Source organism: Dunckerocampus dactyliophorus, chromosome 7, assembly GCF_027744805.1.
Source record: "Dunckerocampus dactyliophorus isolate RoL2022-P2 chromosome 7, RoL_Ddac_1.1, whole genome shotgun sequence".
Classification (NCBI taxonomy): Eukaryota; Metazoa; Chordata; class Actinopteri; order Syngnathiformes; family Syngnathidae; genus Dunckerocampus; species Dunckerocampus dactyliophorus.
This window is the reverse complement of record NC_072825.1, coordinates 30,841,952-30,857,138: the sequence shown is the minus strand read 5'-3', so window position 1 is coordinate 30,857,138 and position 15,187 is coordinate 30,841,952. Positions and strand designations below refer to the sequence as shown.

At 41.0% G+C, this 15,187-nt stretch overlaps 1 protein-coding gene across 1 annotated transcript in view; it reads right to left on the bottom strand.

Moving 5' to 3' along the window:
• zgc:158689 (uncharacterized protein LOC791177 homolog) overlaps positions 1–15,187 on the bottom strand; it is a 42,928-nt gene that overhangs the window by 12,670 nt on the left and 15,071 nt on the right. The window contains exons 5-8 of the mRNA XM_054782504.1: positions 6,971–7,032; positions 6,798–6,869; positions 4,041–4,178; positions 3,574–3,726 (exon numbers count right to left, since the gene is read on the bottom strand). Of these exons, the coding sequence (XP_054638479.1) occupies positions 3,574–3,726; positions 4,041–4,178; positions 6,798–6,869; positions 6,971–7,032 (425 nt within the window). The remainder of the gene's footprint in view (positions 1–3,573; positions 3,727–4,040; positions 4,179–6,797; positions 6,870–6,970; positions 7,033–15,187) is intronic.

The window sequence follows — 15,187 nt, the reverse complement described above, 5'->3', positions numbered from 1 at the left end:
CTAATCAGCAGTAGAAAATAGGTAATTTTCAGGAAAATATCAGTTCCCAACTAAAAAAACAGGAGAAAAATAGCTTTTCTTCAAGCATAACTTTCACTTTGACACAAATATTTTATGCTTTTGTGAACATCTAAACAACTATACCAACATAAACAACACAAAAACTGGTTATTTTACATCAAAATAAAACCATGAACTATTTACAATTTTCACATTTGGAACTGAACTGTGTGCATGCACATGTATGCATGCGTTAAAATTTCACTACAATGTGTAACCTTCGGCACGCTACACTCCTCCATGCTCTCGCACTTCCTCCTTCCTGTCATGTGTTTTTTTTCCACTCAAATTCACATGCCGAGCTCTTATCAAATGCACCTCTGCCACCTTGTGGCCGTTTTTATGGCTTGAAATTGCTCTAAAGTGAATGAAATGCATTTGTGGAGAGTTGCATCATCACCTCTTTTTGTTTCTTGCGCAAAAAAACGTAAAAGACGTATAAATAAGTCCTTGGGATCGGGCCTTCGGCTGTATAAAAACATATAAATACGTCTTAGGTATTGAATGAGTTAATGTACAAAATGTACAACAAAGTCTGCACAATTTATTATTAAAGTTATTATGTTATATATTATGATATTATGATATTATATATATATACTGTATATATATACTGTATATATATATATATATATATATATATATATATATATATATATATATATACACATATACAGACCCTTTCCAAAAAATGAGAATGTCATGGAAAAGTTGTTTAATTTCCATAATTCCATTCAAAAAGTTAAACTTTCAGAGATGATAGATTCAGGGCCCACAATTTAAATGATTTCAAGTGTTTATTTGTTTATTTTTACATAATTTGGGCTTCCAGCTCATTAAACCCACGAAAACAGGAATTCAAAAAATTAGAATACTGTGAAGAAATCAGCCCAAATTTTGCAGGGCATGAATGTTTTAAACTGAGTGTCACACACTAATCATCTACTAAAGTCAAATCACCTGCACAGGCTTCCCCAGGTGTCATTAAATTGCTTCAGTTGGGTTCAGTTGTCTCAGTTGGGTTCAATATGGGGAAGACTGCAGACATGACAACTGGCCAGAAGACCATCATTGATACCCTCCATAGGATGGGTAAGCCACAAAAGTTCATAGCTAAGGAGGCTGGTTGTTCACAGAGTGCTGTGTCCAAGCATATCAATGGAAAGTCTAGAGGAAGGGCAAAATGTGGCAGGAGAAGATGCACCAGCAAAGGAGATGACCGTGGGCTTCAGCGGATTATCAAACAGGGAAGATTCAAGAATCTGGCAGAGATCCAGAAAGAGTGGAATGAGGCGGGAGTCACAGCTTCAAAAACCACCACATTCAGACGCATCCAGGAGATGGGCTACAACTGTGGGGTTCCTCGGGTCAAGCCACTTCTGAACCTGAGCCAACGTAGGAAGCGTCTCCACTGGGCCAAGGAGAAGAAGGACTGGACTGTTGGCCAGTGGTCCAAGGTCCTCTTTTCCCATGAAAGTAAAGTGTGCCTTTCATTTGGGAATCAAGGTCCAAGGGTTTGGAGGAAGACGGGTGAGGAACAGAACCCAAGCTGCCTGATGTCCAGTGTGAAATATCCACAGTCCGTCATGATTTGGGGTGCAATGTCCGGTGCAGGTGTTGGTAAACTCTGCTTTCTTAAATCCAAGGTCACCGCAACAGTCTACCAGCATGTTTTAGAGGACTTCATGATTCCTTCTGCTGAGGATCTGTATGGAGATGCAGATTTCATCTTCCAGCAGGACCTGGCCCCTGCCCATACCGCCAGAAGCACCAAAACCTGGTTTGATGCCCATGCCATCACAGTGCTTGACTGGCCAGCCAACTCACCGGACCTAAACCCCATTGAGAATCTATGGGGTATTCTCAAGAGGAAAATGAGGGGCACCAGACCCAACAACAAAGAAGAGCTGACAGCAAGCATCAAGGAAATCTGGGCTTCCATAACTCCCAGGCAATGCCACAGGCTGATTGCTTCAATGCCACGTGGCATCGAGGCAGTGATTAAGGCAAAGGGATTCCCAACCAAGTATTGAAGATTGACATATCGTTTTGAAAGTACCATATTTTAATTGATTTGATGTGATCCTAATTTCTTTCTTTTTTTTCCTGCAAAAACTGAGAAGTAAATGGTGATTTCTTCACAGTATTCTAATTTTTTGAATTCCTGTTTTCGTGGGTTTTATGAGCTGGAAGCCCAAATTATGTAAAAATAAACAAATAAACACTTGAAATCGTTTAAATTGTGGGCCCTGAATCTATAATCTATGAAAGTTTAACTTTTTGAATGGAATTATGGAAATGAAACAACTTTTCCATGACATTCTAATTTTTTGGAAAGGGTCTGTATATATATATATATATATATATTATGATATAATTTTACTGCAGTTTTTCAAAAATTAATGACTTAATAAATGATCACTTTTTCGTGGATGACTATGGCCTATTAGTCAAGAAATACTGAAAGACAAGTCATGTGTAGTATTCTGGTCAAGGGGTGTCAGTAATGTTACATTGATGAGACATTTCTACATGACATTACCTTAACTTGCAGCCAGTCTGACATACTGTGAGGAAAAGTTCCCCTCCCATTTCGTGTGGAAGTGTTAAGTTTTTGGCTTCCTACTTTGTCCTTCTTCCCTACTCCGTTTCAAACCTATTCCTAAGTGTTGGAATAAATCAATTGGAGGCTAACTAGTTAGTTAGGTAGCTTGCTATTGTTAAAGCGGCAGCCGTCTCTTGTGTTCAGAGATCCCGTAGCCGGTGCACAAGCGGTGCACAATGTAGTGTGAACAAAGCTAGCAGTATTGTCGGAGTGTACGTCTATGTATGGCAGATTCATGTTGGACCGGCTGTCCTATATATTAATGAAGTGTATGGCTGTTATTTCATGTTTACAGGGCTCTAATAATGTTGAAAGACGTTTTTAGAAAGTTTTGAAACTTTTCTATGCTCCAACTATGAAAATATTCAATTTATTAATATGGAATCCTACTTAGCAGAAATATCGCGGCTGGGGATGGAACCAATTAACCGCAATATACGAGGGACGACTGTGTATACACACAGTGTATACACTGGGGGGGGGGCAGTTGACCCCTGTCAGCTGTTTGCAGTTTTATTATGTTTCCATCCGTCCATCTGCTAATCCGGGTCCGGGTCTAGGTCACTGGGGGCAGCAGTCTCAGGAGGAAAGCCAAGACTTTCTTGTCACCTCTTCCACTTCTCCTGGTTTTTTATGTTTTATTTAAAAAATCATTAAAGCTAATCAGTTTTACGTTTTTCATTTTGTTCCCTTACTGTACCCAACAAGAGCCGTGACCGTAAAAGCTTGACTGTGGTGTATAGTCGTCCCTCGTTTAAAGCGGTTAATTGGTTCCAGACCCGACGGCGACAAATGAATTCCCGCAATACAACTCTTGTGCTGCAGGGACACGAAATGGCTGCTAACCAGGAAGCTAATGTCGGAGTAGCTAGTGTGCAGTGTTCCTTGGTGGAGGAGCTGCAAGGCACCTTGGAGTGGTAGTTGATGAGCAGCTTGGTCACACAACACTGTCGGTCCACCAGGAAGCAATATCGCCTCCTCTCCTCGGTCAGCGCGGACCTGTAACCCGTAGCAACCAGTGTGTCCAGCTCCACTTGGCGGCGACTCATCAGCTCCACAAACTGAGGACAGAGTCAGATGGAAAAGTCAGCACACTAAACACACACGGGGCCACAGTGACCTTAAGAACACATTGTGATGTGTGAAGAATAACACGTGTGACATCACTTCCTGTTGACCTTTTCGCCAAAATAACACTTGCTGCCTGACTTCCATATGAAGCAAACAAACCCTCTCAGTCTTCTCATTATGAACACAAGTGCTTGCTAACAATCAGCTGATGCAAATAAGCTCATGAATATTTGTCACAAACAAATACCCAGCCAGCCAGCTGGAATCTGTGTGAGACGTTAGATGAGTTGTGTGGTGCACTTGCCTGCATCTCTCTATCTCCATACTTGTTGGGGTGACGGCTGCCCAAACTCTTCCTACGCAGCTTCTTCAGCTGGGCCTGGTACCGCTCAATGGACTCGGATTTGGACCGCCGCTCATTCTGGTACTTCTTCAATGTGGCCTGAAGGAGGACAAATGGAGGCAGATGGCGTACTCACACGAGGCCATTCGTACCGTGCGGACCTCTGGCACCCGGCCTGAGGCAGAAGCTAAAGCAGTGGTTCTCAACCGGGTTTGGCTGTGGGCCTCGCCATCACCCCTCGATGACGAGCGGTGAGCCAAATTGCGGACTGTTTGCAACACAACATGAGCTACAGCGATGACAGCAAATTTAGTCCCCACTCAAGCTTGACAAAGTTACCCGAATAGCACAGAACGCAAGGTGTTGGGTCAGTACATTAATATTATTTTTTGTCCGGGCAAACATTTGCGACCTGCTGAAAACGGCTCCATGTCCCACTTTGGGGTTCCGACCGCCCTGTTGAAAATCAACTGAAGGACTGGAACAAATTTGTATTTGACCAACTGTACCTGTTGATTTGTCCTAATCAAATATCATGACATCACTACTGCCGCATCACTACGATCGGGAGAACCAAAGTATAGAGCGGGAGGAGCCACCTGCTGTGGCTCAGCAAGGTGCACTGTATTCGGGCACACGCTCCGAGCGGCCGGCGTGATGCCACGGAGGTCTCTAGCAAACCTTTTGCACTTTTCAAACGCAGTGATGCTGGCATTTCAAGTGGCTGATAAGGTTTTTTGTGTGCAGAGCATTTGGTACCATTAGCACGCAAAATGTCTTCCTTGGAAAGTGAACGTTTGTTTACAAGTGAGCTCAGCGGACGTTATGAAAGGCTGTTCATGTCAAAGGCAGGAGAAAAAAGGAGCGCCAGATTCGCTCACCCGCACAGTACAGGTAATCTCGCCTCATTGGAGCATTTAAAATGTTTTTTAAAGGATCAGTTATCGGAGCTATTTTTAATGTTATCAAATTTAACAGTGTGACGTCTGGCTGGTGTTCGTCAGGCTGATAATCCCTCTAAAAGTTAATGAGCCGACTCATAACTGCCTTATAGACCAATGAAAGAACTAGCATAGGGAAGCCACAACCACTCAGTTTCAAATACGGTCATGGTCTATTAACTCATTCGATACCTAAGACGTATTTATACGTCTTTTATGTTTTTTGTGTGAGAGGCAAAAAGAGGTGATAACGCAACTGCACACTAATGGATGTCACTTTTAGAGCAGTTTTAAGCCATAATTGTGCATTTGATAACAGCTTGGCATGGATCATTTGCATGTAACTACTTTTTAACATCTGTCCGGGGACATCACATGAAAAATAGCCTTTTGGCTAATTCTGGTGCATTTTCAGCAATGCAATTTTTACAAATGTACACTGTCTCTGTCAAATAAACCAATAAAATAAAAAGTACAAACACACTCGACAGCAAGGAGGAAGTGGAAGAGCAGGGGTGTAGCTCATTGTAGGGAAATTTTAATGCATGTACATGCACACACGCGCGCGCACACACATTGTTTAGTTTCAAATGTGAAAACTGTAAATAGTTGATGGTGTTATATTTGTAAATAAATTGTTATTTTGATGTAAAACAACCCCTTTTTTGTGTTGTTTATGTTGGTATAGTTGTTTAGATATTTGAGCTGTCACAAAAGCATAAACCATATTTCAAAGTGAAAGTCATGCTTGAAATGTAGCTGATTTTCTCCCTGTGTTATAGTGGGGAACTGATATTTTCCTGAAACTTACCTAAGTTCTACTGCTGATTACTAAAGAACGGAAAAAGGTAGAAACAAACTTTTTTTTCTGAGGGTCTAAACCAGGGGCCTTAAACTGGCGGCCCGCGGGCCATTTGCGGCCCACCAAATCGTATCTTGCGGCCCGCGACTGGACATCGAAGAGTAGTGTAACTTCAGCCCGCAACATCCGGCCAAGCTCAGTGTTACTTCCATACTTCCAGGAGCAAGTAAACACCAACACTGAACTAACAGTGGTGTTATCACACGGATGTATTGTGAATGGTATCGTATCGTGAGGTACCCTGAGATTCCCAGCCCTACTCCCAATACTTGATGCGGTCCAGCCTCACCCAGACTCTACCTCCACTGGGCCCCAGTGAAATTGAGTTTGAGACCCCTGGTCTAAACTGTCTTTTGGTAGGTTCCATGTTCATGTAGCCATAGAACACAATATTGTGTGTTTCTTGAAAGATCAGTTAAAATGGTCTAAAATGGCCGCCAAAAGAGCTGTCTTTTGAAAAATGGCTGGTATTGAATGAGTTAACATTTTTACAAGCAATAGATAGGAGTGGAGGAAAACATTTTTAAAACTAAAATCAAAAATTGTATTTAAAAAAGGCGCAGTCAATAATATGAGTATATGACAAAAGAATAACTATAATTCATCAATAAAGGACAAAATTAAAAATGAATGAATAAGTCAGTACCCATTGGAATAACAATCTGACAAAAGCATTGTATAATGCACACATTAAGTACAAGTTATTATGCTCAATGATTATAATGTTCAATGAATGAAATATACAGTACTGCTAGATAGATGAATAATAATATATTCTTTTATATTTATGTTGTTGCTGTATCGTTGCTGTATGTGAATCACTATTCTGTATCAAGTATGAAATGGAATGCTTCCTTGTGTATTCAGCTTGGGTGCGAGGCATGTGTCGGCTGTGGCGTCCTCAGGCTGACTTACTGTGAGGTATTTGATGTCCAGTTCCAGCTTCTGCTCCAGCTGGGCCAGCAGCTCGGAATGAAACAACTTGAGCTGTATGACGGACGGCCAAAACACACATACACAGAAAAGAACAATGTTGCTTCATGTGTCATTCATGTCTACAATGGACACGTGTACGCCCTCCTTCTTACCACGTCCTCCAGCTGCACCTGGATCTGTCTGTGGACCTCGGCCATCTGAAACAACGTGTCTCCTGCACAACACAATAGAATATTATATATCGTATATTATTAATTACAATTAATTAATATTGTTATTAGGGCTGTCAAAGTTACTGAAGTTTCCTTTAATGGCATTTTTGACAAGCGATTCACGTCCTGTTTGACCCTCGGCCGACGCCATAGAATGCGGGAGCGGCCGTGACCGTGCAGCTCCAAGCGGGGGCAAATATTGAGCAGAAATGGAGAAAGAAAAGGGTATTTTCATTGATAAGTTTAGCCTCAAAGCCCTGGCAGATGACTCTCGCAACAAGACCAAAATTATTTGTATCTACTATATTCTCACGGAGTACGTCATTGTCGACTTGTCAGAGAGAAGAGAGAAGGTACTGAAGCACTGCCGGTTCTTTTTTATTGTCATTTCTAAAGCGGTACCTAACGAATGCAAGCTAAAATTTGTGTACGAGCTGCTAGTTAACGGCAGGCATAGCCGAGGACATCTATGCCGGAGTTTATGTTAATCTGACCATGGTTGAAGAGCTAGCAGCGCTAGCATTAGCGTCGCTCTAGCAAGGCATCAGCACATCAATAAAAAACATACGTACATTATAGCGATCTAATTGATATTATTTATTATGTATTGTGTAAAACTAAGTCAGGAACAACAGCAAATTAAAGCACAAAATGAATACAGACCCACCATCCACCAGTACCAGCCTGGACTTGTTTTTCAGAGAGGTTGTGGACCACAAATATGCACATGAGCACCCGATAAGGTCATCCAATCTTACCTTTGTGCATTACCACACAGTATCAGCATTTGGAACCAAATATGAGGTGAACGAAAAAGGGGAAAATACACTACAGTAGTCTGTGTGAATTTCTCTGTGTCTGTGTAGCGTGTGAGAACGGGAGAAGGTGCATTCAAGGACCGTCAAACAAAGTTGGACAAATCGCCCCTCACATTAAGATTTCTAAACTTAAGAAAGTGTTTCAAACGGAGCGGGGAAGGAGGACAAAGAAGCCCAAAACTTACCACTTCCACACAGAATGAGAGGAGAACTTTTTTTTCATTCGATCTCAGCCATGGCATGTCCGTCTCAGCCATGGCATATGTCAGGGGCGTCAAACTCATTGTCACCGTGGGCCACATCGCAGTTATGGTTATCCTCGGAGGGCCACTTTTTATAATTCTATTTTAGACATGTGTTAATAATTAATGATTACATGAATAATAACTAATTTAAAAAGTTATTTTAAATTGGATTTGACAACAAAAAAATTTGGTTTTCTGTCAATATTGACAACAAATACATTTAGCAATAAAGATTGTCTTTTTGATTTAAAAAATATACTTGTTTAAGTTTTTTTGTTAGGAATATTAATTTTGCTTTTGCTTTAATATTTTAACTATAGTAAACATAACGGTAAATGTTAATTACATTATTGTAAAAATATGTTTTTAATATTAAGTTTTTATATTGTAAAAATATTTTGTATATATTCAAATTTGTACTTATTCAAATATCTTTATATTAAGTAAAAAAAAATTAAATTCCAGCATACATATAAAAATATAATAATGTATATATAATTTTACAACAATGTAAAAGTAAAATAATGAAAAATCAATCTTAAAAAAGTAAGGACAAAATGAATATTAATAACGAAATTACAATATTTATACAAATATTTTAAAAAATAATATTTAAAGAAGTGTCCTTTTGACATGCATTATTTCAAGGCTTAAGCGGGCCACACAAAATGATATGGCGGGCCAAATCCGGCCCCCGGGCCTTGAGTTTGACACCTGTGGCCTATGTGAAACGTAATTGAATCAAACATCATGTCTCATAACATTACTGATGCCTCGTGAACACAATGATACATATAACTTGTCTTTCAATATGTTTCTTACTAATAATATCAATCAGTCAACCACAAAACTGTGATCATTTATTAATTATTTTTTGGACAACCACGATAGAGTCAGGGGGCGACGTTCGAACCGCAATATAAGGGCCGACTGTATATATTGTTAAACTGTTCACTTATACGTTTGTTGATGAAGATACAGCGGTACCTGGGTTTTCGTACATTATTGTAGGGCCAAACGTGGCGTGTAAGAAAGTGGTCTGTTTCATTCCGCAGAAGCGAGTGCCCATACAGAGGATCCCACGCGCTGGTGACTCAGTCTCTGTGCTTTTTTTTAAAATTGACAAGTCTGCCAGAAGATGAGTATGGTATACTATAAGTATGGTGATACAGATCTTCTTTCAAGATGGTATTCCTTGGAGCATCCACATTGTTGAAAACCCCAGTCCCACATCAGCAGGGATGTTTCGCCCCTTAACCTGTACACCTCGACTGAGTGGGGCAGCAAAGACTGACCCCTGCAGAGGGGTTCCAACCGTGGGCTCTCTGCAGCCACAGCTGTCTTGAGCTGGACTGGGCTGTTGCAGCTACGTCCATGGCGGCTATCTTCAGCTCTTTGGATTCCTCTGGAGGAAGTGACGATTTTAGCCGACTTCAATAGGGAAGATGGTTGCGTGCCACCCTTTTAAAACCGCGTCATCGATCAGATAAATGCTCTTTCACTTGTATAGCACTTTTCCACCTTCACACTGGGGGGTTCAGTATCTTGCCCAAGGATACTTCAACATGATCACGCGAGGACGGAGGATTGAACCCGCAACCTTTCAGGTTGGGGGACGACCACCCTTCCACTTGAGCCATGCCGCCACCACTTGGTATTTGGCTTTCTTCAGTTGGGCCTCTCTTCCCAGGACCCAGGGTCCTGTGGGAAGAGAAGCGCCCTGTTCAGGTCCACGTTCCCAGTCGGAAGCACACTGTAAAATAAAAGGTGGGTTCGTGGCCGACGTGATGGTCTTGTGAGCCTTGTCCCCTTCCCTCACAAAGGTTATGGCTTCGGGCGGTTGGGCCTGCTTGTTGTTGGCTTTGACTCGCTGCTGTTCCACCCATTTGGTGAGTTCCATGAGGACCTTATCATGCCTCCATCTGCAGCGCCCCTCTGCCAGGGCCTTTGGTCAGGATGTGGTTCATACACTCACTGTTCTGCACTGTTTAACTAACCATCTTACACTCACTGTTCTGCACTGTTTAACTAGTCATCTTACACTCACTGTTCTGCACTGTTTAACTAGCCATCTTACACTCACTGTTCTGCACTGTTTAACTAGCCATCTTACACTCACTGTTCAACACTGTTTAACTAGTCATCTTACACTCACTGTTCAACACTGTTTAACTAGCCATCTTACACTCACTGTTCAACACTGTTTAACTAGCCATCTTACACTCACTGTTCTGCACTGTTTAACTAGTCATCTTACACTCACTGTTCTGCACTGTTTAACTAGCCATCTTACACTCACTGTTCAACACTGTTTAACTAGCCATCTTACACTCACTGTTCAACACTGTTTAACTAGCCATCTTACACTCACTGTTTGGCACTGTTTAACTAGTCATCTTACACTCACTGTTCAACACTGTTTAACTAGTCATCTTACACTCACTGTTCTGCACTGTTTAACTAGTCATCTTACACTCACTGTTCCGCACTGTTTAACTAGCCATCTTACACTCACTGTTCAACACTGTTTAACTAGCCATCTTACACTCACTGTTTGGCACTGTTTAACTAGTCATCTTACACTCACTGTTCAACACTGTTTAACGAGTCATCTTACACTCACTGTTCAACACTGTTTAACTAGCCATCTTACACTCACTGTTGGACACTGTTTAACTAACCATCTTACACTCACTGTTCAACACTGTTTAACTAGTCATCTTACACTCACTGTTGGACACTGTTTAACTAGCCATCTTAAACTCACTGTTCAACACTGTTTAACTAGTCATCTTACACTCACTCTTCGACACTGTTTAACTAGCAATCTTACACTCACTGTTCGGCACTGTTTAACTAACCATCTTACACTCACTGCTCAACACTGTTTAACTAACCATCTTACACTCACTGTTGGACACTGTTTAACTAGCCATCTTACACTCACTGTTGGACACTGTTTAACTAGTCATCTTACACTCACTCTTCGACACTGTTTAACTAGCAATCTTACACTCACTGTTCGGCACTGTTTAACTAGTCATCTTACACTCACTGTTCCGCACTGTTTAACTAGTCATCTTACACTCACTGTTTGGCACTGTTTAACTAGCCATCTTACACTGACTGTTCCGCACTGTTTAACTAGTCATCTTACACTCACTGTTCGGCACTGTTTAACTAGCCATCTTACACTCACTGTTCGGCACTGTTTAACTAGCCATCTTACACTCACTGTTTGGCACTGTTTAACTAGTCATCTTACACTCACTGTTCAGCACTGTTTAACTAGCCATCTTACACTCACTGTTCAACACTGTTTAACTAACCATCTTACACTCACTGTTGGACAGTTTAACTAGCCATCTTACACTCACTGTTGGACACTGTTTAACTAGCCATCTTACACTCACTGTTCGACACCGTTTAACTAGCCATCTTACACTCACTGTTGCGCACTGTTTAACTAGCCATCTTACACTCACTGTTCCACACTGTTGAACTAGCCATCTTACACTCACTGTTCCGCACTGTTTAACTAGCCATCTTACACTCACTGTTCGACACTGTTTAACTAGTCATCTTACACTCACTGTTCCACACTGTTTAACTAGCCATCTTACACTCACTGTTGGACACTGTTGAACTAACCATCTTACACTCACTGTTCTGCACTGTTTAACTAGTCATCTTACACTCACTGTTGGACACTGTTTAACTAGTCATCTTACACTCACTGTTCCGCACTGTTAAACTAGCCATCTTACACTCACTGTTCGACACTGTTTAACTAGTCATCTTACACTCACTGTTCCGCACTGTTTAACTAGCCATCTTACACTCACTGTTCAACACTGTTTAACTAGTCATCTTACACTCACTGTTCAACACTGTTTAACTAGCCATCTTACACTCACTGTTCCGCACTGTTTAACTAGTCATCTTACACTCACTGTTCCGCACTGTTTAACTAGTCATCTTACACTCACTGTTTGGCACTGTTTAACTAGCCATCTTACACTCACTGTTGGACACTGTTTAACTAGTCATCTTACACTCACTGTTCGACACTGTTTAACTAACCATCTTACACTCACTGTTCTGCACTGTTTAACTAGTCATCTTACACTCACTGTTGGACACTGTTTAACTAGTCATCTTACACTGACTGTTCAGCACTGTTTAACTAGCCATCTTACACTCACTGTTCAACACTGTTTAACTAACCATCTTACACTCACTGTTGCGCACTGTTTAACTAGCCATCTTACACTCACTGTTCCACACTGTTGAACTAGCCATCTTACACTCACTGTTCCGCACTGTTTAACTAGCCATCTTACACTCACTGTTGGACACTGTTGAACTAACCATCTTACACTCACTGTTCTGCACTGTTTAACTAGTCATCTTACACTCACTGTTGGACACTGTTTAACTAGTCATCTTACACTCACTGTTCCGCACTGTTTAACTAGTCATCTTACAATCACTATTTGGCACTGTTTAACTAGCCATCTTACACTCACTGTTCGACACTGTTTAACTAGCCATCTTACACTCACTGTTCCGCACTGTTTAACTAGTCATCTTACACTCACTGTTTGGCACTGTTTAACTAGTCATCTTACACTCACTGTTGGACACTGTTTAACTAGTCATCTTACACTCACTGTTCCGCATTGTTTAACTAGCCATCTTACACTCACTGTTCAACACTGTTTAACTAGTCATCTTACACTCACTGTTCAGCACTGTTTAACTAACCATCTTACACTGACTGTTCGGCACTGTTTAACTAGCCATCTTACACTCACTGTTCGACACTGTTTAACTAGTCATCTTACACTCACTGTTTGGCACTGTTTAACTAGCCATCTTACACTCACTGTTCGACACTGTTTAACTAGCCATCTTACACTGACTGTTCGGCACTGTTTAACTAACCATCTTACACTCACTGTTCCGCACTGTTTAACTAGCCATCTTACACTAACTGTTCAACACTGTTTAACTAGTCATCTTACACTCACTGTTCCGCACTGTTTAACTAGCCATCTTACACTCACTGTTCAACACTGTTTAACTAGTCATCTTACACTCACTGTTCAACACTGTTTAACTAGCCATCTTACACTCACTGTTCCGCACTGTTTAACTAGCCATATTACACTCACTGTTTGGCACTGTTTAACTAGCCATCTTACACTCACTGTTGGACACTGTTTAACTAGCCATCTTACACTCACTGTTCAACACTGTTTAACTAACCATCTTACACTCACTGTTCTGCACTGTTTAACTAGCCATCTTACACTCACTGTTCGGCACTGTTTAACTAGCCATCTTACACTCACTGTTGGACACTGTTTAACTAGCCATCTTACACTCACTGTTCTGCACTGTTTAACTAGCCATCTTACACTCACTGTTCAACACTGTTTAACTAACCATCTTACACTGACTGTTCCGCACTGTTTAACTAGCCATCTTACACTGACTGTTCGGCACTGTTTAACTAGCCATCTTACACTCACTGTTCAACACTGTTTAACTAGCCATCTTACACTCACTGTTCCGCACTGTTTAACTAGCCATATTACACTCACTGTTTGGCACTGTTTAACTAGCCATTTTACACTCACTGTTGGACACTGTTTAACTAGCCATCTTACACTCACTGTTCTGCACTGTTTAACTAGCCATCTTACACTCACTGTTCCGCACTGTTTAACTAGTCATCTTACACTCACTGTTTGGCACTGTTTAACTAGTCATCTTACACTCACTGTTGGACACTGTTTAACTAGTCATCTTACACTCACTGTTCCGCATTGTTTAACTAGCCATCTTACACTCACTGTTCAACACTGTTTAACTAGCCATCTTACACTCACTGTTCCGCACTGTTTAACTAGTCATCTTACACTCACTGTTTGGCACTGTTTAACTAGCCATCTTACACTCACTGTTCGACACTGTTTAACTAGCCATCTTACACTGACTGTTCGGCACTGTTTAACTAGCCATCTTACACTCACTGTTCCGCACTGTTTAACTAGCCATCTTACACTCACTGTTTGGCACTATTTAACTAGTCATCTTACACTCACTGTTCTGCACTGTTTAACTAGTCATCTTACACTCACTGTTCCGCACTGTTTAACTAGTCATCTTACACTCAATGTTCGACACTGTTTAATTAGTCATCTTACACTCACTGTTTGGCACTGTTTAACTAGCCATCTTACACTCACTGTTTGGCACTGTTTAACTAGTCATCTTACACTCACTGTTCGACACTGTTTAACTAGTCATATTACACTCACTGTTCCGCACTGTTTAACTAACCATCTTACACTGACTGTTCCGCACTGTTTAACTAGTCATCTTACACTCACTGTTGGACACTGTTTAACTAGCCATCTTACACTCACTGTTGGACACTGTTGAACTAACCATCTTACACTCACTGTTCTGCACTGTTTAACTAGTCATCTTACACTCACTGTTCAACACTGTTTAACTAGCCATCTTACAATCACTGTTCAACGCTGTTTAACTAGTCATCTTACACTCACTGTTCAACACTGTTTAACTAGCCATCTTACACTCACTGTTTGGCACTGTTTAACTAGTCATATTACACTCACTGTTCTGCACTGTTTAACTAGCCATCTTACACTCACTGTTCAACACTGTTTAACTAACCATCTTACACTGACTGTTCCACACTGTTTAACTAGCCATCTTACACTCACTGTTCCGCACTGTTTAACTAGCCATCTTACACTCACTGTTTGGCACTATTTAACTAGTCATCTTACACTCACTGTTCCGCACTGTTTAACTAGTCATCTTACACTCAATGTTCGACACTGTTTAACTAGTCATCTTACACTCACTGTTCCACACTGTTTAACTAGTCATCTTACACTCACTGTTCGACACTGTTTAACTAGCCATCTTACACTCACTGTTCGACACTGTTGAACTAACCATCTTACACTCACTGTTCAGCACTGTTTAACTAGTCATCTTACACTCACTGTTCGACACTGTTTAACTAACCATCTTACACTCACTGTTCTGCA